This window comes from Rousettus aegyptiacus, unplaced genomic scaffold (assembly GCF_014176215.1).
Source record: "Rousettus aegyptiacus isolate mRouAeg1 unplaced genomic scaffold, mRouAeg1.p scaffold_m13_p_6, whole genome shotgun sequence".
Lineage (NCBI taxonomy): Eukaryota > Metazoa > Chordata > Mammalia > Chiroptera > Pteropodidae > Rousettus > Rousettus aegyptiacus.
This window is the reverse complement of record NW_023416309.1, coordinates 94,071,948-94,095,663: the sequence shown is the minus strand read 5'-3', so window position 1 is coordinate 94,095,663 and position 23,716 is coordinate 94,071,948. Positions and strand designations below refer to the sequence as shown.

At 35.3% G+C, this 23,716-nt stretch overlaps 1 protein-coding gene across 12 annotated transcripts in view; it reads right to left on the bottom strand.

Annotated features, from left to right (window-relative positions):
- Positions 1–23,716, bottom strand: part of MBTD1 (mbt domain containing 1) — a 60,553-nt gene that overhangs the window by 10,284 nt on the left and 26,553 nt on the right. For 11 of the 12 annotated variants that reach the window (XM_016120637.2, XM_016120719.2, XM_016121256.2 and 8 more), the window contains 11 exons: positions 23,181–23,263; positions 14,534–14,651; positions 12,117–12,251; positions 11,745–11,833; positions 11,306–11,540; positions 10,642–10,697; positions 10,203–10,307; positions 6,606–6,753; positions 5,650–5,732; positions 5,004–5,238; positions 4,441–4,518 (listed from right to left, as the gene is read on the bottom strand). In XM_016120637.2, coding sequence (XP_015976123.1) covers positions 4,441–4,518; positions 5,004–5,238; positions 5,650–5,732; positions 6,606–6,753; positions 10,203–10,307; positions 10,642–10,697; positions 11,306–11,540; positions 11,745–11,833; positions 12,117–12,251; positions 14,534–14,651; positions 23,181–23,263 — 1,365 coding nt within the window. Of the gene's footprint in view, positions 1–4,440; positions 4,519–4,880; positions 5,239–5,649; positions 5,733–6,605; positions 6,754–10,202; positions 10,308–10,641; positions 10,698–11,305; positions 11,541–11,744; positions 11,834–12,116; positions 12,252–14,533; positions 14,652–23,180; positions 23,264–23,716 lie in introns of all 12 variants that reach the window. The other variant, XR_001593943.2, reaches the window with a different exon arrangement.

Sequence of the window (23,716 nt, the reverse complement as noted above, 5' to 3'; positions counted from 1 at the left end):
TGGAGGAATATATGCCAAGGTCAATATTGCTTTGGGTTTCAAGCTACCTGATCTGTACTCATATCTAAAGTTCATCACACGCATGGGAAGCCATTCTGATAAGTTTGTTCTTAACAATTAAAAAGGGCAAACCTTCTGAAGTCTTCCTTACAATCTACCAGCTTGGCCTAACCAATTAAATTCAATTGAAATGTAATTTACTTAATCACTATAAATATACAAAAGTGAGGTTACGGAAATAAATCTTACTCAAATTCAACACCAAAACTATACAGGTATTGGATTTCCAAGTCCACATTATTCAACTGAGGATTGTGGTAAATGTTACTATGAGAACCACTCAACACAAAACACATTCTGTCTAATGAATGAGACACTATGAAATGCTATGAACGAAGCCTCATCTTTGGATCTGATTAATCGGATTGATCCCTAATAGTGTATTTCTACCCCAAGTCAAGTCACACATTTCTGCAATGTAAATGTTCAACCATTTTAATGAAACCATGAAATAGTCCAAGTTGTCTCACAATTCCATAAACTGAAATTATAGCTTTACCCTAATTTGAAGCTCAGAAGTGGTTTAGAACAAAATAAAAATCCTTTCCTGATGATGCATCTTAGTGAAGTGACTACCAAGGACTAGTGAAAATGAATTTTTTGGTTGAAAGAAAAGAAAAATTTAATGAGTCAGCATCTGTCATACCAGACCATGCTTTGTCTCCCGCCACCCTCCCCAGACTTTTACACCCTCTGTAGTACCTGAGGTGCTGATGTGACTAATTACCTGTTTTGAGGCTGGGACTGAACTCTTGGCTAGTGCTGGGAGGTGGGAAGCCCTCCAAGGCTGTCTGTGCTGGAAGAGTTCGATATGGAGGAGGAGTTAACTCTTCATCACCAGAGAAGCTCCTCCGCACCCCGCCTGTCAGGGGCAGGCGCGACAAACTGACAGGCTTCTTCCCCACTGGCATCTTCCTCTCTAAATATCAAGTCAAACTGAAGTAAGCTTTTACTTACATGCGTGGCAAGAAAAGTGCATTAAATAACTAGGAAAGGTGGTGTTGCATAGGATACTCTGAAAAGAGAACCAACTATGCAAGGTTTGTAGTTATGAAAACAAGGACTATGTGTGTGTGTACTGAGGGGGAGATTTTTTCTAGTCTCTGAGTCTAGTAATTCTGGTTCCTGACTCTCAAAATAAACGTAAAACAAGACGAAGCAAAATGAATTACAGAGAGCATTTTCAGTGTGGAGAATAGCTGGCTAATTTCCTTCAAGAAAATTTCAGCTTGAGGGAGTCTGAAAATCCAGTGGAGGGGAGAGCAGGGTTTTAAAGCCCTACTTGTAGGGTAGCATTTATTTCATTGTCCGTTTAAGTACAAACACTGGCCTTCAGGGAAAAATCAAACAGTTTTTAACATATCTTCTGGGTGGCAGGATTTTACTGATATGAAACATGCTCCCCTAACTTTGGTTTTACAGTCCACTATTTTAGAAAACACTTATAAGAAAAACATTTTTAAAATTTAAAGCTTGTTGCGTGTGAGTTTTTAAGCAACATAATTTCTTTTGAAATATCCACTGGTTATAGTTTCATAAGCAAACATAAGCCTGCAAAGACTTAAATAATGCTTTCACCACCAACCAAGATAAGATACTCTAAACTTTGCAAATATTGAACAACCAAGTGTAGTGCACTAGTCAGGTTGAAAGCGAAGGATACTTTACATTATCTTTGTAACTATAAATTATGTGTTCCAAAGTATACAAATGACCCAGGCAAGGGCAATCAGAAATTATGTTTTACAAAATCAGGATTGAAAGATCAGCCTGAGCCAGACAGTATTCCTATGGAAAACAAACTGGATACTAAGTTACGATTGAGTACACATTCAACTATCAACTCCCAAACCTAAATCACATGCAGAATCATTTAGACTTTTTCTAATGTACTACACACTTCGAATAATGCAAAGAGAATCTCCAACTCTCTACTACCTATAATAGCCCCTGATGATAGTACCGAAATTAGTGTTTGTTTTCTGGATCTAGAATAACTAAACCATAGGAAAAAAAGGCTTTTCAGACTGGACAGATACATGCACACATGGTCTTCATGATCCTCTAGGCAGAACATTACTTATTTTTCCAAAGCACTAGTTAATAGCTATCCCTTTATAGCATGCACACAGCTCATTACAAGCTAGAACAATGAAACCAATTAACTATTTCTGTTAAAAAAAAAAAAAAAAGCATTACTCAAGAATGTACTGCTGAATGATTCTAGGTACAGAAAACCAAAGAGCTAGAAAATGAAACAACGGAGTCAGAATATAATGATCTGTAGCAAACTTTAAACAAATAAAAGGTTCAATGGCTTATCTGCTATAAATCTGCATGCAATGAATGACTTAGGTTTCTGGACCCCGAATTCTTCCCGACTTGGGTAAGTAGTTTTGTGGGAAAAATTTCTAATAAATGATTTCCTGAGTGAAAAAATAAAAGAGTTTTGGACTTAACCCTATATACAATGAAGACTGCTTCTGTTTTATTCATATGGAACTACAATTCCTTATCCTCGACTCTAAAATTCAAAGGGTTTTTTTAGTAAAACTTGGGTAACAAAACCAGACCTCACTTGGTGATACTATTTATAATCTTTATTTGGCCCATTTAATGTAAATATTTATATTAATTTTGCTTCGTAAAATGCTCCAGAATCTGCATGGAGTGTTACAAAATATATGCTACACACACTGTGCTTTTCTAAAATCCCCAACATTCCGAATTCTGAAACACGTCTCTCTCCAAAGGTTTTACTAATAAGAGACTATGCGTCCACAGTTCTTTTCCTTTCTATGTTCAAAGGACAACTTAAAGGCATTAGAGATGATGCCATAATATTAAGAGCTATTAAAATGTTACAGTTGACACATTACATTTACAGCTAATTTCGTTTTTCCAGCTAATCCAGAAATTTGATGTTAAGTCACTAAAAACTGGGATACTGATATAACTTCATTAATTTCATATTTCTTCCCATGTCCCTGAGCCCATTAATGCAAAATCATTAAATCCCACAGATAGAAACAAACCCTGCAAGAGTCGCACTGAGGGAGGCATGTGAACTGCATATACAATGGTCAGAAATTAGTTCCAAAACGTATACATCATATAGCCACCGAGTTATAAAACAAGTTCTTAATTCAACACCTTAGAAAAGAAATTCTGAAATCTTAGTCTTGTCCAACAGAAAGGAAAAAGGCTAAAACAGCCTGCACTGTCCAACCTTCCAGACAGCTTAGTGATTACATTTACCATGATTAGTCCACTGACACAAAGTTCCCATGTGAATTCTTCTTAATCATTTCCAGATAAAGGGGAAATCAGTTTAGTATGCCTAGTCTGGCAATGCTCCCTAAAGTTTTTCAGATAAATATCAAACGTGGCAAGCAGGTAGTGGGCAAAATCACTTTAGGCCCGTGGGAAGCTTATGTCTGTAACATAAAAGAGAGGGTAAGAAATAGGCCTGAAGCTTATCACTACTGTGAGGCTGACCTAGGTTTCATCCGGGGAGGAAACTAAAGGACCACTGCAGTGGCTGGTAGGTTTTTTAAAATTCCCCCACAGAAAAAATTATAAAGAAACAATTATAATCAGAAAGAAAGGAAGGATATATTTGATTTTTCACGCTGCTTCGGTCTCTTGTCGTTAAAGAGACAGATTAGGACTCATCTGAACATGTGGCAAGTGGCTGAAAAAAATCTGTTTTAGTTTTAATCCTCAAATGTACTTTTTACTTTTAAAAATATCTTCACATGAAAAGAATCTCATAATAAAACAGTCCATGACAAACTTCATAGAAAGATTCTGTGGCTTTCTATGGCAAGGGAAAAGATTTTAAAACAATCAAAAAGAGCTTTCAATATATTTTATATTATTTTGACTATTAATGTCAGTAATCATTCATTATAATGTAAAATATAATATATAAAACATATTTAGAAAAATTTACTAAACCTGATCTTGTTAGCCATCAACCTAATTTCTTTTAAATATCATTCTAGAAATTTTTGGTTTTTAAGGATGGGTTTATTAAGTTCCAAGTCTATTGTAGGCATCAAGCATTTGCTTTTTAAATAAAAAGGTTCTTTAAAAAAAATTTTCAGTAGGTTTACATATTATTCCAAGAATCACTTGTAGTCTCTCTGCTTTACCATGCATGTTTTAAATATTATGATAATCATTTTTTTTCTGTCAATTACAGTATGTGTTTCTCATTATTGAAAATGTTTGCCTTTTATGGCATACTGCACCTTTAAGCATAATACACAATGCACAGTCATCAGCTCTCACAAGGGCTATCATTTTCTGTGCAAGAATACTATAATCTCAATTAACAATTTAGGAAATGTATATAAACACCATGTGGTGACCCACTTTTCTTATGTCCTTTGTATTGCTGGGACTTAGCCTTTTTCTTCTGTTTTGATGAACCTGATTGGCTTTCTCTTGATGCTGTAAAATAAAAGGGAAAATTGGTACCAGATAATTGCTTACAACTACATATACATCACAGATGAACTATCTTTACCAAGATCATTATGCTTATAAAAGTACACAATGCTTTGGAAATAAGGGCACTTATTTTGGTAAAACCATGACAAATTCTACATTTTATTCAATAAGCACTTATAATATATATACCAGTAAATTTTTAGCCTATAATCTTTAAACTCGTTAAAACAAGTCTAGTTTAATTTGTGAGTGCTCTTACTTTTGTGTTTCTATGGTCATCAGGTAACTGACTATTGAGTTCACACAGCCATGGTACACATGGTCTGATTCTGTGATATTGTTGTTGAGTCTTAAGATCTTACCTGGTAACCAATCAGATATAGGCATATTCTTGTCCTGTGAGCTCACATGATGATTATGTGAGACAGTCCTCTGGAGAATTGCTGATTTTTACAAAAGGACACCTTTTCTGTATACCAACTTACACTGTGATGCTGGAGGCTGTAGCTGATATCCAGTTAACTGACACCACCCTACAGGATAGAGGTCAGGGGACTCACAGTCTACCCACTGATCATACTCTTCTTCCCATCCATCAAAATGTATCCTCAAGAGACGATGAATAATTCGCGTTACTGTGGCTACACATATTAAACGTGGCTCCATGAGATCTACTGCTTCTAATTTCATTCCTACACGAAATCCGTGATTTGGAACATCCTGACATGGAGAGGGCAAAATATTAACACTGGTGAAAAGAAGAATGTAACTTCACTATCGCTAATAACAGAGGGAAAAAAGGAAGCAAAGTAACCATAATATAACCATAATAACCATAATATAACAAATAATTCTCTATTGAAATACATGAAAGTGAAGCATTTAAGAAGGGATTAGGCAATGTATTCACTTCTATTTTACTCTGATTAAAAAATGAAACAAAGTTTAGAAATAAGCACTTCCTAAGTAAAGGAAATGTTTATATTGTTTTATTATTCTATATTTGTTTATATTAATCTCCGCTAAGAAATTCTAATATAAAGCAAAGACATCTGAATCAATGATAATTTATTACATTTGTATGGCATCAACAAAATTGCACATAATTATTATGTCATCACTTAAATTTACCTTATTAAATAGTTTTACTGGTGCTGCAATGGAGCCAGTTTCCCTGAGGTAGTCAAACCATTTAAAAGGAAGTTTTGTGTAACCTGAAAGACACAACTGGTTTTAGTTGTAATTTACTTAAAATGAGCAAATACAAAGTAACTTAGTACACTCAAAATCTCAGATTTTAGGTTATGTGATAAATTTTTAACTCAGGCACTAAAACTGTTGAATCCAGTAATTCCTCCATGCTAAAATAAGAATTTTCCTCCTTTTCTAGACAGACACTGGTGTACCCACTTATCCTAAGCCAAAAGTGACTCTCCTCTCCTCTGTCTACCACAAGTACAGACTTTTGCTTTTTTAATCCTAGGCTCAGAACAGTCTAGCATTTAACACTTTCCAGTGACATTTTTCTTTCTTTGTAAGAAAGAAAACTGGCTGGGCAAATACTATTTTTATAGACCTCTGGTTTTGGTTTTCCCTCTTCTTTTCTTAAGAGAAAGACCCAAGGCTCAGATATTGAAAGTAGGAATGTTACCAGTTAAGCCACAAGAACTATTTAAAGGTATATCTTTTAAAAAGCTACACGGGAATCTACAAATGAACACTTGCTTTCCCTCCAAAACTAAAGCATCTATTTTTTTAAAAAGTTTATATATTAAAGTCTACGGAGACTATTGAGTCTATTGAGATATCACCATCTCAACAAGACTTGAGAATACTATTCATATTATAAAATGTAGGCTCAATAAAAATTCTATACTAATATAACTTACTGAAGCTATTTGGAATACAGTGCTTTATGTTTTTAGAGCATGCCACAGCTCTTGTCATATATGCATATATTTATATATGCAATATATACACATATATTCACCAGCAAGATATTTAGGACTATGTTAAATGCTGTAAACAGATATCACGTAAAAAAATATCGAGAATGAAAACCTAGTGTACGTATTAGGATGAAGTACCTCTAGGTGGAGTAAGTTCAATCATGTTAATTTCACAGAAACCAACAGGGAAAATAGAAGGGGAGGTTGCATGATAACAGAACCAGTCAGATCCATCTGCTGCTTCTGAGCCATCGATCCCAATCATCAGGAATCCGTCAGCCAGCACCTTTTAAATTAAAAGAATTCCAAGTACTTGAAATTAGATACCACTATTACAAAAATGATCCTTCAAGTGACATACTAAAAGAAAGGAAAATCAATTACATAAAGGTCTCTTAAAAGTGAAAAATGCTTTTTTATTAAATTATGTTAAATAACTGAAATCATAATGGAAAATCTATGTAAATTCTAGTATGTACTAGAAACAAAAGCAGGATTACACAGAAAGGATTTCAGAGGTCTAGGAAAAATAGTGCCTTTGCCAAGGGCTAAGGCTGCCTGCTGCTGGTGAAAACCATGAAACTGGGCAGATTGTTCTTTCTCAATTTAACTATCTAGTCTTGGCTAGGCTCTAAATCCTGCTCAGTAATAACTTTAATTCTTTCCTTTGGATTTGTCACACAGAGGAGTTTTTCCAAAGCTTTCACATCTTCAAGCTCCAATTTTACCTCTCTATGGTACAGATAACCATGTTCCTCTATGACAGAATCTAAGGCTGGCTATGTAAGGGTCCTCACATCTCTTCCTTTGTACCTCAGACTGCTGTAATCATCCCCTTTTCACCATAGGACAAACGTCACTATCACTGGTACCTTGCTCCAAAACACCATGTCTTATACTCTGTCTCCCATTTTCCATGACATCAAAAATATTTTCAAATATTTTATTTTGAAATAATTTACACTTAACAGAAAAGGTACTATTCTTGTATAATGAACTCCTATGTCTTCATCCAGAGACCCAGTTCAATAATATACTGTTAACTATTGCAATCTGATATCTGTTCTTACTCTAGGTCATTCTTACCAATGACCTAGTTTGTCAAACCTAGTGCCTTTTCCCAAAACTCACCCTCCTCAAACTTTAGACCCTCTGCAGTATCCAATTTCTGTTGAGGACTCTTTAACTTTTTGAAATATATTCTCCCAGACTCATTACATTGAAATCTACTCTTTGATCATTTCTTCCACATCTCATTGGTGGCTGCCTTTTCACCTCCAACCCTTTGGTTTCTGATTTTAGTCCCTTTCTTTGTGTTGGTAAGGTTATCCACACCCAGTGCTTTAAAGGCTGACTTCTATGCCAATAATTTATCAAGTTTTATCATGAATTTGTCTCCCTTGCAGTTTTTCAGTCCTGCATTTTACTTGTAGGCTAAACAAATTCTCTGAGAGCTGATAAAGGGCGTCAAAGCACCAACTCCTCTTACTCCTTTCAAAGGTAATCAATTACAGGTCCCACAATGCTTACTAAACATTTGGTCCTTTTATCCTTGCCATTAACTCTCATCACTAACTCTCATCATTAACTTCACAGCATTGCTTTCAGCCTTCCTCTATGGACATTTCCCTTTTACACAGTTAAATTTTCCTTTGGTGTGACCTGGTTATACCACAACACTTTACCCGCTTTCTTTTCCTGTTGCTAAAGAAAGCACAGATGGCCTGACCAAGCATTCAAAGCCTGTACTTCCTGGTTCCACATATCTTTTAGTATCTGTCCCCAAGTTCTTTTCTCCTAGTTATTTCCACTATATTGGATATGTATATAATAACTTTTCCTTCAAGCATAACAGCTTTGTCTAGACATCTGGAAAGGAGTCCACCTGTCCTCATGTGGGATTCCTTTCTCCCTTTCTAAATATAGCTGACTCGACCAAGGATTAGTATCTAACCTTCAGGGAGGCAAGCCAAAGGCTGAGACTCTGTCTCTTAGGAATCAGGCTTAGCAGACAGAGACTGTTGTCAAGCCATGGCTCAGAGCTGAAAATGAAAGGCTGTGGTACAAAATAGGACGAGGGGCCACCACGTGCAGATTGAGTGGGCGGAACACCAATTGAGAGTGAAAGAAAAGTGGCACAAATTCAGAACAAAGCAGAGATGGAACAAAGAAGCCTCTAATAGGTTGAGAGTAATAAATGGCTTATGCCTTTCTAGTTCTCATCCCTGTGTCCTTGCATATATGTGAGATTGCCCACTGTGTCCTTAAAGTAACTTTCTCCTAGAGTCAACCTGGGTGGGTTTCTTATAAACAAAAGCCTTGCCCAGAATGTTCAATGCAACTTGTTTGATGTGTACTGTGTGTGAAATATTCACCATCTCCTAATAGCTAATACTTTCCTCGATGTTTTTGTGCACATCCTCTTCTCACAGCGGTTTTTTCCTATATCTCTGCTGGGCCTGGTTTTTCCCATTCTTCAAGACAAAGTTTTCAAATGTCCTCTTTTCTAAAAAGCTTTCCCTGATTCCTCTGAGACAATGTGATCTCTCATTTGAATTTCAACAGGCTTTGTTGGTAGTTTTCTTAGGTCACAGTCAATTGTATTTAACTTGTTTTTGTGTATCTTACCTTGTTCTACCAGAATGTAAGCTTTTTGGAGTCCCCACCAAATCCAGCACAGAGGGTACTGACTAAGTATTTTATGAATAAAACTTGATATTCTACTTACTGAACACTTCTTTTTCATTTCTTGGAACAGGGCATGGTATAAAGGCAGTGGATCCCAAAGCTGGTTGATTGTTAAAATCACCTAAAGAAGTTTCCTTTTCTTTCTTTTTAAAACAGATTTTAGGGCAGTAATTCTTGCGATTCTGAATGAGTAAGTCTAAAGTAGATCAAAGAAATCTGTTTTAAATCATACCAGGTGGCTCTGATAACCAGTCAGGAAGAGAAGGAACAGGGTTTGGAACTAGTCTTGTCTAGCTGTGTGACCTTGAACACAAGTGCTTGGAGCATGGTGGCCATCATAATTGTGTTTAATTCTTTTGGCTTAAGGTTTTAAACTGTGTTGAAATGCAAATCACAATTTAAGTTATACCTTTATGTAAGTAGATTCTGGATTAGTGGTTCTTAACTACAGCATACTTGAGAATCACCCGGGGACTTTAAAAAATGCTGATGCTAGGGCCCCAAACCAGACTGATTATATCAGAATGGGGGATGAGGGGAATAAGAGGCCTGGTTACCTATATATTTTTATAAGTTCTCCAGACAATTCTGATGCTTAACTGAGAATTGAGAACCACTCCTCTAAGTCTTTTCATATAAGCAGTTTCAGAAGAGGAGAAAAAGAGAAAATAAAGTACTACCAAAAGGAAGGAAAAGGCACAAATAGTTAACAAATGAAACTGAAGGCAAACCTGGCCTCGTTACAATTGTGTTGGACTAGCTTTGACCAGAAAGTAACTTAAATATTCTTCCTCTAATTTAGGATATACTTCCACAAATAAAGGTAGCTGACTTAAGATGACAATCTTGACAATAAACTATATAAAATGAGAATCTCTGACAAGAGAATTAAAATTCACTTTGAAATTATTAGTAACCTTCTCCCCAGTAACAATCCAGACACACACATTTTATGTCAAAATGAGTATGTCAGGGGCCTCCTTGTTTATTACCTTAACACCTGGTTGCTATAACTGCATTTCTATGTTTAAAAACCCATTCTCTTACCTTTCTAATAGTTGCGACACATATTGTGGAAAGATTTAATGGGTCTATAGCTTCCAATTTCATTCCTTCCTTGAACCATTCCCCACTCTGGTCTACTTCTTTTACCTAAAGAATTACATGAAAGCACATCTACTATTACAAATGTTATCATTTTAACAATTAAAATATTACCAATTTGAAAAGGTTTACCAGACGAAAATACCAAATGCCTTCTCCTACCTACCTAATAACTCAAAATTCCATTAGGGAACAGAGAGAATTCAGGCAAACAGACAGAACTTAAGAATAATTATAACCAATGGTGTGACACCTATGAATTACAAGACTTAATTCTTTTAAGTGAACATATGTAATCGTGATTTCCATAATTTTAGGAAAAAACCCACAACCCTCTTTCAAACATAATTTACAAATGAGGGTTCTTATAAAAACTTCTTACCTTAGCAAATAAATGTGGTGGTGTATCAAAATGTCCATCCTGTTTCTTTGTAATATCTACAAGGAAAAGTTACATACTAATCTGTCAGCATTTGTGAGAAGACCAAAAACCACGTTTCTTTGAAGGTTTCAAACTCACAAGTATGTATACTCTAAAACATGGCAAAAATACATGCCTTCTACATTGATGGTGAATATTCTTTAATAGTCATTCTCTCTTTAGAGTACATGTGCCATTAAATACATTCAGCCAATTAGAATGCTGGTAATTCCCTTGTTAGGGAATTACAACTTTATAAGTATGTTTTAATGTGTTTAGTATTAAGTCAAAACATATGTAATCTTGCTATTTTGATTAAAACTGAATGGAAAGGGAAAGGCTATCTTAAGATATTTCAAATAGGCTGGATAAGAAAAGTATAAGAACACATGTGTAGTTGTGACCAAAAGTGCATTATTTTTTGATTGAGAACAAGTGGAAGGAATATAAAAGAATTAGTTAGGACACTAGTATTCTGATGTGAAGCTTCCCTAATTAAGGCAGAATAAGCAACCCAGACAACTAGAATGCTGTTTTTGATCTATGCTATTCTGTAGAGAAAAATAACCAAGTAGTACAATTCAGCCTCAATGTTTTCAACAGGAGTTCTGTGACAGGTGCTTACCAGATCTTTTGAATCGATGGCCTATGCTTCGAGACCAACCAATATGATGGATTAATGGGCTGTGCATATGGCACCAGAAGTCATCTGTTCTATCTTCACTGTCTTCATATACTAGTCTTAATCTTCCTCCAATTACACTTTCCACCACTGCCACTCGTGTTCGACACAAATGCCTCTTGTCAACCACTTCTACTCTCATGCAAGGTTTGAAAGGATACTGCATACTTTCTGAAACCTTGAAACAAAAGCAGACAAAAACTGGAATTCATGACAAAGGTCTACAAATCATTTTAATACTGCACTGTGGAAAATACTGAGTGCACTCATTATTTAATAAAGATCTGGCTCACTAAAACAACTCCTTAAAAAACTTGGCAGTTACTCCTTTTTGCAGAGCTCTCAATTGACACTTTAGTCCTTTCTAAGATCCTGTCTTTACCTTTTGTGAGAAATCAGGAGGAAGTGTTTTGGCACCAGTAAGTCGTTTCACTAGAAAAGCTTTCCAGTTTGTATACTTATGCTGAATAGCTAAAACAAAAGAAATAACCAGTTACACTTTAGCAAAGAGTAAAACTGCTTCATAAAGTATTTGTTAAAAAAAAGTAACAAATTTCCTTGCAATTTCCAGTATTAATTAATGTCCTGAAGAACAACAACAAAAATAGAGAAAACAAGTATGTCTTGTCAGCAAATAAGTTACTTATTACAAAATGTAGTATTTTAATTTCTGTACCACCTTAATGTTATTATGTGTGAAAATGCCTTTAGGTACATATCTTTAAATGACAGTAAGGATACCTAGGCTACTTACTTCTAGGAGGGACAAGAGGTTTTCCACTGGCTGCACACCAACCAACTGGATGGATATCAGAACCACATATATTGCACCAGAAGTCCAGACCAGAGTCATTTTCAAATCCTTCATATCGTAAAAGGGCATTGTAACCTGAAACGAACAAATCAATCATCACATGAGAAAATGAAATAAAACAGGATATAAGTGTTGGTAGTGGCTGTCAAATGCCATGTACATCTGCAACAGAATCATGTGCAGGGCTTGTGAACCGAGAGATGGCTCGACCCCATCCCAGGGGTTCTGATTAGTAGATACTGGTTGGGTCTCAGAGTCGGCATTTCTAACAAGTCCCCAGTAATGCTGCTGCTACTGGTGTATGGATCAAACTGTAAGAATGACTTGTACAATGCAATCAGTTTAACTTTTTCAGAGTATGGTTACTGTTTCTTAAATTCTAGAAAACAAATTCTCAGTAAAAACAAGGGTAGGAAAGTGCTACTAGAATGCATAGTTTTGAAAAGAAAGAAGATTGTGGTGGTTAGTAAAAACTTGTCAAGTCACAGAAACCCAGTTAAAGTATATCAAAGAAATTGCTTTATCTAGCTGATCAGGTGACCAATTAATTATTCTTGGATAATTTGGATGTGGCTAATTAAAGAGTCTAAATTTTTCAGTTCTGTTTATTTGGAAATAAGATTTGCAAATGCTAGGTAAGAAAATTCAATAAACACAAACAAAAGTAAACCACTTAAAAACTGTAAGTTCAAATAGAAAGCTGTATCTCCTAGAAAGAATAAAAAGTACTTGATATAACCAGTTTATAATTTAACAAATCTTACAATGATTTAAGGCCTTTAGTGGAATAAAAAAGGCCCAATAAACTTGTATTTCAGGGATGGAGCTAAGTTCAGTCTCTATTTTCATGTGTTAATATCTACAATGAAAATTTTAGTTTTAAAATTCAAGAATTCACAGAATAATTCATGAGTTTTTTGTTGAGCTCTAGTTCATGATTAACATCAGGCTAACTTCTAAAACCAATAAAGTGGCTTAGAATAAGATATATGAGGCAATTAGAAAAAACACAAATGTAAAGCCAGAGATGGAAGGTAGAAATAATTCTTGTCTATTAAATGCAACTGACTTCAACATCTAAGACAGAAACAACATATCACTCTTTTAAATTATGGCCTTCAGAATAATAAACACATTTAGAAGATGCTTATGTGGCTGGGGAACTGTTTCAAAGAAAAGGTAGGAATTGAATTGGGTTATACGCCATATACAAAGCATGGAGACACTCTTCTGAGAGTAAGCAAAGGCAGAAGTGATGAAGAACATGCGGTGTGAGGGAGGAGGGATATAAATCTCAACAGATCACTTATGCTGGGGAGCAACAAAAAATTTTATTTCTGGTGTATGACCCAACTCAGTTGTAAATGCTGACCATCTCGATCCTTTAAGGACAAAGAAGCTGTTAAAGACGCTTGAGCAGAAAAATGAAATTGAGATCATTTTTAGGTAAAGAAAGTCTTTCAGTTGTACATAGTGAGCTATCTACAGGGTGTTCTGGAGAGAATTGATGGAAATAGGCCTGGAAAAAAGTCAGATGGGTGAGACACCTCTTCCAATATTCTAAGGACAACTTTTCTTATTTGAGTGGCTGCTCCCTTCTCTAAAGCACTAACTACAGTGCCCTACTCTAACACCATTCACTGAGCATCTGGTCATAAATACATTCAACATTTGGCAGATGTGAACTCACTGAAAAAAACAAAAAACAAAAACCAAGGCTTATACTTCTGCACATCACTTGCCCACAGTGTCTAACAGGAGATCCCTAACACAGGGTACACAAAAGCAGTGGGAATGAAGAAAAAGGAATAACCCAGGATACGTGAAATTATCGACACTTGTTTACTACTATGAACCTTACCACTGTTTTTTTAGTACTTCAACTTGGTGTTACTTTTCCAAGTTATTTTCCTGTACCAGAGGTTGGCAAACTATATTATGCTCTATAGAACTGGCCTACTGCCTCATGTTTTTCACAGTCTGCCATCTAAGAATGGCGTTAGATGAAAAAAAAAGGAAGGATATTTCACGATATGGGACAATTTTAGGAAATTCAAATTTCGGTGCCCATAAATAAAGTTTCACTAGAACACAGCCACGCCTACTTATATATACATTGCTATGGCTGTTTTCATGCTACAATGGTAGAGCTAAGCAGTTGTGACAGAGTTTGTATTGCCCACAAAGCTGAAAATATTTACTGTCTAGCTTTCTACAGAAAAATGTTTGCCAATCTATGCTCTATTACCATATTTATTACTTATTTGGCACGTTGTCATAAAATTTACAAATATGCTTTCTTATAAGTTACAAATATAATCGGCATATTCTAGTACAATATTATGCATGCTTTTCACCTGCTAATTTTACAATTCCAGCAATCCAGAAGACTTTGGTAGGTAGGCTGCAGTCCGTATTGGGAACTTCTACTCTCACATTTTCTGAGATATCACCCCAGCAGGTCCCCATAGGTGCCTGTCATATAAAAATTATTAAATTATCATCTTATTAACATAAAGCCTAAAAATATATCTTTCAAAATTAAGCATTACCACCAATAATGGAAGTATGAAACTAAAAATGCCATTGACTTCATTCACTTTTCTCTGAAAATATAATCTTACTCCTCTTTCACAGAATTTTACTTGGAACAAGCCAGTGATAGGATTAAGCTCAAGATGAAGAGAATTCACATGTACTAGAACAGGTCCATGTCAACTTCAAAAGTCAATACCGTCCCAATACAAGACCAGAGCAGCAATTTTTGTAAAGGCTAAAATATAAACTTGATCGTAGATTTCACGGGTTAAAGTTAACTTCAGAGCTTCATTATTATTTAGTATTTTTAAGGTTTTTTTTGCCGTGATGCTGGGCAGGCCCTATTCCACCATCTTGACATAAGCCCCAGAAACTCATTATTTTTAATATGCACTGAATGAAAACACTTTACCTTAACTTCTAATTTAAAAATATGTGGCCAAAGAGCAGAAAGAAAAATAATTCCAATCAGCAATGTGGTTTCCAATAATAAAAGAGAAATGAAACTTATATCTTAGTTAAATTCATAGGATAGAAATATAGCCCTTTAAAATAGATATACGGCAAAAACCCTGTATAAAGTTATTTAAAAGGAGGAGTTGAAGAGTTTTTGGAGATGCTAAGTTGTTATACAATTTATTATTTCTAAATTTCTCATGTAGGAGTTACTATAAACAAAGAGAAAACTTTCAATGTTAAAACTAGTTGTCACTAGCCTCCACACCACGTGGTTAAGATGGGGACTCAGAAAACTTATCAAATGACTATCGTGAAGGGATTTTCTAAAATCTAACACATGTTTCCAAATTATGATTTCCATTACATTTTAATCCTTGAAACTTGAGGCCATTTACAATTATGTGGAGCTTATGCAATGGTAATTAAATCAAATAAGTGAATTTAGGAATATAAATGCTAAAAATACTAAACATTCTCTGTGGCCCTTGATATCAGCTCCTTATTAAATAAAATTTAGAACCTTGATCATAGAGAAAAGGATTAAACAAGATTATAAAAGACCTGATAATACGAACAAATCAGGAAAAGACAAAATAGCTTTAAAGCTCAAAGATGAGTAAACAAAGACATCTAAGAGTTACACGAACAAGCCAATTTGAACACTGGGTAATGTTTTCCATGCAAGGACTCTCATAACCTGGCAGATGCTAACCCAATAGGAGGATTAGCCTAAAACAATATACAATCCCTATCCTCTTAATAGTTTATGAAATTTCTGAAGGACAGGAAGAAAATGTCAAGTAATACTGAACTAGAATTAAGTCTGAAAACCAAAGACAGAATCAATTTATGGCAATTGCTTTAAGTGGCAAGCACTGAATATACCTCAATAACTTGAAGATAGTGGCCTATTTTAACTACCTGTGATTCTGGAAGGGTACACTTAACTATTTCCCTGAGCTGTGCCAAAAATAATACGTCCATCATGACTATCTCTTTCTGCTTTTCTTAAATTGAAAGACTGGACTCTTTAGGTTCTGCTATCTCCCCCTGTATCACTCTAGACTGTAGGGCCATCCCTATTGCCAGCAGATATGATCAGAAAAGGAGAGGCTGGAAGGAAGATAGGTAACATTGATTAAACTAAGATATATTAACACAAAGATCATGTATGTAGCCATTTCTGTGAGGATGAACCAATCAGAGCAGACAGATATAGTTAAATATATGTATTGAATTAAGGTAGAGTATTCAACCCCCTTTGTTTGGCTGCCAAATCTCATGGGATGGGCTAGACTTTCATTAAGAAGAAACAGGCATGACTATGGTGACTGGTTGGGGGTTACGTTGGTATACTGCTAAATGAATTTGGCATATAGAACTCTTTTTGAACTAGCTATGACGATGTCATACTGACTTAAAAAAAAAAAGCCTTAAACTGGAGAAAAAAACTTTGTCATATTTTATTAAAGAAAACAAACTGTCAACATGTTGACTTAAAAAAAATAAAGTTAATATTCACTTTAGTGGGGGATATTATAAAATGTTTTGGTTCCTACAGTCTGGATTGGTATAGGAGAAAGTAGCAGAAAGTGACATTTGTTCTTGCCTGTAAATTTGTGGTTCTGCTAGGCCCTCTTAAACCAATCCATATGGTTCACTCTAAGAAAAAAAAGGAGAAACGAAAATAACAACAAAAAAAGAGCACCACAGTCATTGCATAGTATGTGCTCAATGTGTTGAAATAATAAGGTAATTTCACAGACATAGCTGCCCTTTTGTTTAAAATGAATATTCTTAAGTGTGGAAGACTAAATGACCCAGGGCTTGACAGCCATCTTCATCCAAGTCATCTGTCTTCTCTTGCTGGCAGGAGGGATACCTCTGAAAGTCTGGATTGGCATAGCATGAACTAGCAGAACCATAATTTACAGGTAACAACAAATTTACCTTCCAGACTCAGGACGAGAGGTCCACCTCAGGCTCCTCCCAAACCAGGAAGATCTGCTTCACCACTTCCTGCTCCAGGGCCACTCGTGAGGGCTATCTGGGAGCGACTCTCCTTCCCTGCAAGGTAAGCTATCATCAGGTCCTGCAGGACATGGCCAAATCCATATGCTGAGGGCTCCTCAGCAGAAATGTATGACAACCTCCACCTGACTGTCTGGAAGAAAATAATTCTGTGGGAAGTCTTATTTTCTGAACTTCAAGAACATTCCCAGATAGTTCAATAGCCCAGATGGCTAGTACTTAGACTATCAGAGGGCTGATACACTGCACACATGATGCTTCACAGCAGAAATACAGATTTCCTTCCACAGAGCTGCCAACCTATAAGTTTTGATAATCACACACAATCCTCAATATTAACAGACTTTAAGTGGGCAGAGGTTAGACCTGAAGTTGTACACAGATAACCAAAAAAGAACCAATCCTACTAATGGTATGGCAAATGCAGACGAAGCCACCATTAAAATACTTTAAGACAAACAGGAGTATGATTACTAAAGTGCATGAAGTACAGAAGATGAAATATTATTTGACTTAAAAAAGGAGAAAACTAATAGGAAATTAACTAGAAAGAAATTAGAACTCCTAAATAATACTTGCTGGAATGAATGGGAAGTAGAAATAGGAAAAAAAAATTGTTCCCTCTTTCTCCGTAAAGTCCACTCACCTTTCGATTTGATATCAGAATCTACTTTTTCGGGGTGGTGGTAGTAGACAGATGGGAAATGCGAGGAGAGTATGAAAGGAAAATGGGATGCTTGGGGTGGAAGTAAGATTACAAATGAGGGAATGCTACGGGTATGTAAAAATAGAAGCAGTGGTTACTAGTTTGAAAGGCATAAAACAGTCCATAATTTTTAAAAAGCCATATAAACCAATTGTTTAAAAACTGAGAGATTGCAATAGAAAAACAAACTGTTTTAGAAAACAGACCAAAATTAAGAAAATAATCTATATTATTTAGGCGTCCTATAAAACAAATGCTTTTCTGAAGAGAATCTATTTCATGGCAACTCACAATAGTTAATACAGATGGAGCAGTAACAAGTGCCAGAAATCAATTTAAGTTTTGTTTCCATTAGAAAGAAATGCTGTAATGTAGGATGACATAAGTGAAGATTATAATGTTAGTTAAAATGGCCATGAAGTCATATTTATTTTCAACTTTTAATGGAGTCATGTGTAAGTGGGTATGTGTCAAGGCCAGGGAAATTTTTTTTTTTTACTTGAGATTATTTTACTAATAAACATACACCCAACAAATAGCTAAGTTTTACTCTAAAGATAAACTATTGTTACTGTACATAAGCAATAAAGGGCTTTTGTTTTTGTCCTTAAAATTAAAAAATGTACTGTGAAAACAGGTTGCAAAGAAATATGGATAACCTTATCACCTCAAAATAGCTGGCGTACAAGTCAGGTATTAAAGAAAGGATTAGAAAATACCAGGTTAATAATATCAGGTAGTATTTGTGGAGGTAGGATGAAAACTACATAGTGAACTCAGCTTTAAAGTTATGGCATACATGTACAAAGGACCTTTTTTTTTTTTAAAAACAACAACAACAACAACACAAAACTACAACTATTTTCAAGGGAGAAAAAAGTAGGATGATTATACTTCTGGTTTTAGCAATGACATTATCAACAAGACACCAAGAGTATATAGTCCAGGTACCAAACAAAAGAAATGTGAAATCTGTAAATATTCCTAAGGAGTATGGTTTTAGCTTTTGTATGATTCATGTACATTTGCTTTAGCACATTTTGGCCTGTGCCGTAATGCCTAGGAAAGAAATGTTTTACTTGATTTTGTAAGGCAAGTAATGGGAAACAGGAGTCCTTCGATTTCGATTTAAAAGATTAGTCTTTTTAAAAAAAGAAACAGTGCTTTAAAGCTAAACGTCCTATCTACGGCCACGTCCCCCTGAACAAGCCTGATTCTATTTTCTTCGAAAGCTAAGCAGGGTCAGGCCTGGTTAGTACTTGGATGGGAGACCACCTAGGAAGACCAGGTGTTGTAGGCTTAAATAAATAAAAAATAAGGGATTGTAAACCAACAAGGTCCTTGCAATCTGTGAGGTCGACCAAGGGTTTCCTTGCATAAAAATAAGTAAACAGAGCTAAATGTTCTGCCTATACATAGATTAACTGGAGGCTCTCTTAAGTCCAAACATAAATTACTAATAGAAGAAAATATTCTGTGAATTTCATTAATGAGTGTATCTAAATGGGATGTGGTACTTAGCAGTATTTTGGAGATTCTTCCAGTTAGGATAGATATGGTTATTGCTTTTAGGGGCTGTGAAATAAAAGAAAAAAATGTATTCTGGCCTTTGCCCCTGGTTCCTGGCACAGAGCTTTTAAAACCTTTGTAATTTTCTAAGTGATAAGAGCATTGAGAGCATCTTTTGTTCTCATATTTGGTCTTTGATCCTGGTTCCTGACACAGAGCTCTCCTAAATCCCGTGGAATGTCTTAGGTTGATAGGAGTGTCTTCTGTTCTAATGAGGTGACTCTGTGGGTTTCTAGATAGTTCCAAGATGGAAGACAGTCGTCAGAAAGACCAAGCTATGAGCTTGGAACCTTCAGCCTTACCCCTCATCTTTTGGGAAAGTGAGAGGGGCTGGAAAGGGAGATATGCTTATGTGATGAAACCTCCATAATCCCACTATATGGGGTCTGGAGAGCTTTTATGTTGGCGAACGAGGAGAGGTGCCAGGAGAGTGGTATGCCTGGAGACATGAAAGCTCTGTGCCTTTTTTCACATACTATGCCCTAGGTATCTCTTCATCTGTATCCTTTATTAATCCTTAAAAATAAAACAGTAAACTGAAGTGTTTCCCTGAGTTCTGTGAGCCGCTCCAGCAAATTATCGAACTCAAGGGAGGGGTCATGGGAATCTAATTTATAGTTAGTCTGTAAGATGAAGAGGTGACAACTCTGGGGACTGAAGTGGGGACAGTCTTGTGGGACTCAACCCTTATCTTGTAAGATCTGATGCTAATTCTAGGTAGACGGTGTCAGAATTGAACTTAATTATAGAACACTCGGCTAATGTCAGAGTTGCCTGGTGTATGGAAAACACACACATGCTGTCAGGGAGTATTATGTGGTAGTAGTGAGAGTAAAGGAAACACAGGAGTGCTTTTCCTATAGAGGCTTAATTTAAAATTATGTTAAAAAACAAAAAAGGCTTTGCATTATGAAAAGAAGTTTAAAACACAAAGTTGAAAATTCGGCTATTAAAAAAAGTAGTAGTTTCTTCATTTATAATAAGAGATGGATTAGATGAACTAGATGATTTTAAAGATGATTTATAGCTCTGTGACCACATGATTTAGGATTAATTAAAAGTAGTATTATCTAACTCAGTAGCTTCTAACATCAGAGACTGCTAAGGAAGGGGGAGCCAAGGGCAAGGTCCCAGGCTCTGGCCATACTACCCCAACCCTGCCAGACAAATCAGAGCAGCTTCCTCTTGTCCTAGCTATTAGGGAAAGGTTGAACTCTGATGTTTAAAAAGTCTGAAAACCACCGCCTATAAATAAAAGCTATATCAAATACATGGCAATTATAATGCACAGAATTCTAAGTAGATACGTTTAATGACAACTGGACTCACTTTCCATTGTTATATTATAAAAAAAGTCAAATGTTGTTGTGACTGATTATAAACCACTATGCATAATTAAAACAATTATCAAAGAGAATATAGTCACATGATGTACTTTGCAGAAACTTCATTCTCAGGAGTTTACAGACCGACCGTGGAAAGAGGAATTCTACCCCTGAAGTTCTATGATTTTACAACTAATCACCATCATATAGAAGTGCCGGAAAATATAAAGTGTTTACCTGGGATTCCTACTCCAGAAGAAGAGGTTGGGTTGTTAAAGAAGCAAGGCAGTCAACACTCTTAACACTGCCCTTACCCGCAACTGCTGCTTTAATCAGAATAGCTCTACATCCCTGTTACGCACTGGATGTTTTTAAAAATTATGTTTGAAAACAGAATCCCCTAGAAGCATGAAAAGGCTCCCGATGTAGAGTCTGGTGGCAGGGGCCCCTAACTGATAAATCAGTGTTAGCGCACCTGTCAAACCTTAGTAAAACTAGAAGACTGATGATACAAGGGAGGATTCTCATGCTCCCAGATGCTCCTGACGATAGATTTTCTAAAGCCGAAGCCAGTAACTACTTGGAAGACACAAAAAACTGTCTCAGAGGGAGGAGCATCATGAAGAGTCAACACTAAAGAACAAGATCAAGTATAGCATGAGGCCTGATCTCCTAAACCAAACGGCTTAAAATGAAGATGCTGGTTGTGGCAACAAAGCAAACTCATTTGTTCTAAAATATACTAAGAAATTACCAATATTAATTTTTTCCTATTTGATAAAGGCAAAGCAATAAAGAATGAATGGAATAAGAAGATACTGGGTGATAAAGAGGAGGCTCCAAAGTATTCACTGTTATTAATAATATGACTAAGGCTAGTTTCTCTATTCTATATGATAGAACACTTTAATCTTATAGAAGCAAAGTTGAAAAAAGTTAATTTCATTGTTATAATATTTTCTTGCAAAGAACTTTAATATAGTTTTACTAAAGATATGAGTGTGAAATAAAATACTATCCTATTGGGACTTTGAAATGCTATTTTAAAAAATATCCTGACTACTTAAACAAAATAGCTTGACATGGCTTATAATATTAAAACATAAAAAACAAATTTTAAAATAAAGATAGGACAGATATAAAGGCTATTCAGAAGGAGACAACAGAGAAACATTTCAGAAATCTGGGATGAAAGAGTTACTATTACTGAGAACTTAATCTAATTCTAAACTTCTTTGTACTAGAAGGAACTATCCCAAGAGAAGAGAGTTAAAGATTTGCTTAGTAGTTCTTGTTAAAGTTGCCTTCACCAAGCATTTAACGTATCTCACAAATGTGACACTACTATCAACATTCCAGTACAATAAATGACCTACTTTACAAGAGGTAAGTATCTCAGATTTCATACAGGCTGGTTCAGATAGTCAGCATGCCACCAACTAAGAACTTATTACCCGTACTTTTGATAAAGAAAACTAGCAAACAAATGAAGTTGGCTTTAATTTATATCTCTAACACTGAATTAATATGCTTGGCCTTGATCAAGATCATTTATTGGCCATGAAAGAAAGAAAATTCATTTAGATTTCCATAGCGAGAACTAAAACTCATTTTTGTTCACATGCTATTACTTAAAACTACAGCCTTAACTTAATAAAATGTTAAGTGTAAACAAAATTTCATTCATTAATTTTCTAAATTCTCTTCTGATACATGGTTAGTAGTAGACAGAACCTTTAAAAATAAATTAAACTTGTAGTCAGGTTAAAAAAATATTGCAGAGAATTTATCACAATTAAATCAAAAAAGAAAAGAATCAAAAAGAACTTATCAGATACATTTTTAACACAATTTTGAATTATTTCAGATGCTCTGTAACAATGTATTGCTAAAAAAAAAAAGTATTATAAAGCGTTTCTCATGATATACAGGACATATTTTAGCCCACAATACTCTATTACCAGTAGTTGCTTTTTGATTTTGTGATTTTACATTTGGAGACAAAAACAAAACTGGGAGAAAGATCCTTCCTTTTCTAAATTATCAGGCTGAACCATATGACGTTGCCAATATACAACTACTTTTGATATATAAAGCCAGCAATTTTATATGGTTCAACTTAATATGAAAATTGGATGAGACTAGTACTACTACCTATGTAAAATGATTTCAGAATTCAATTTCTTTATACAAAGCTTTTACTTACAAAATTTATAGAATTTATTTTTAGTTATTTGATTAATACAAGAACAAAAATTTCCATTACAACATATAAAATAAAGATGTCCTAAGGATAAGATGCTCAGGTGTTATTGTTCCTTCAGATTTAAACAATGACTAAGTATTTCAATATGAGGTGAGAAATTCCATACTCACATGTTTAAAGCAGGTAACTGGAGCTGCTATAAAGCTATTGCTATTGATGTAGTTACCCCAGCTGAAACCTTCCATGGAGACTGCTGTTGAAATAAAATAAACTTAGATATATTACAATGCTCAAATCTTTTAAGATTTTTAAAATTCGAAATAATGCAAAATTAATTTATCACCTTTAAAGTTTTTTTTTCTGTAAAGATTAAATAGCTTCTCTAAATAAACATGAACTTTGGCATATATCATATTTGCAAACAAATAGCAATTTTAAGTCTTCTACATAAAACATATGTTCTTCATGAAGTAAAGGGAGTTCTCCAGTTATGAGAAGCCAAGAACAGCTGACGGCAGGAAGTGTTTGCGATAACAAACATGGCTCTGGATGCTTTTATTTTTATTCTCCACAGTTCTTACTGTGCGTTCTCAGAAAGATGTCCATCCAGTACCTACCACCTAATACCTTCGACGAGGGGCTTTCATTGTCTATTCCCTACTTACCTCTTTGCCTTTGCACTTCTGTTAGAATCTCTTATTAGATA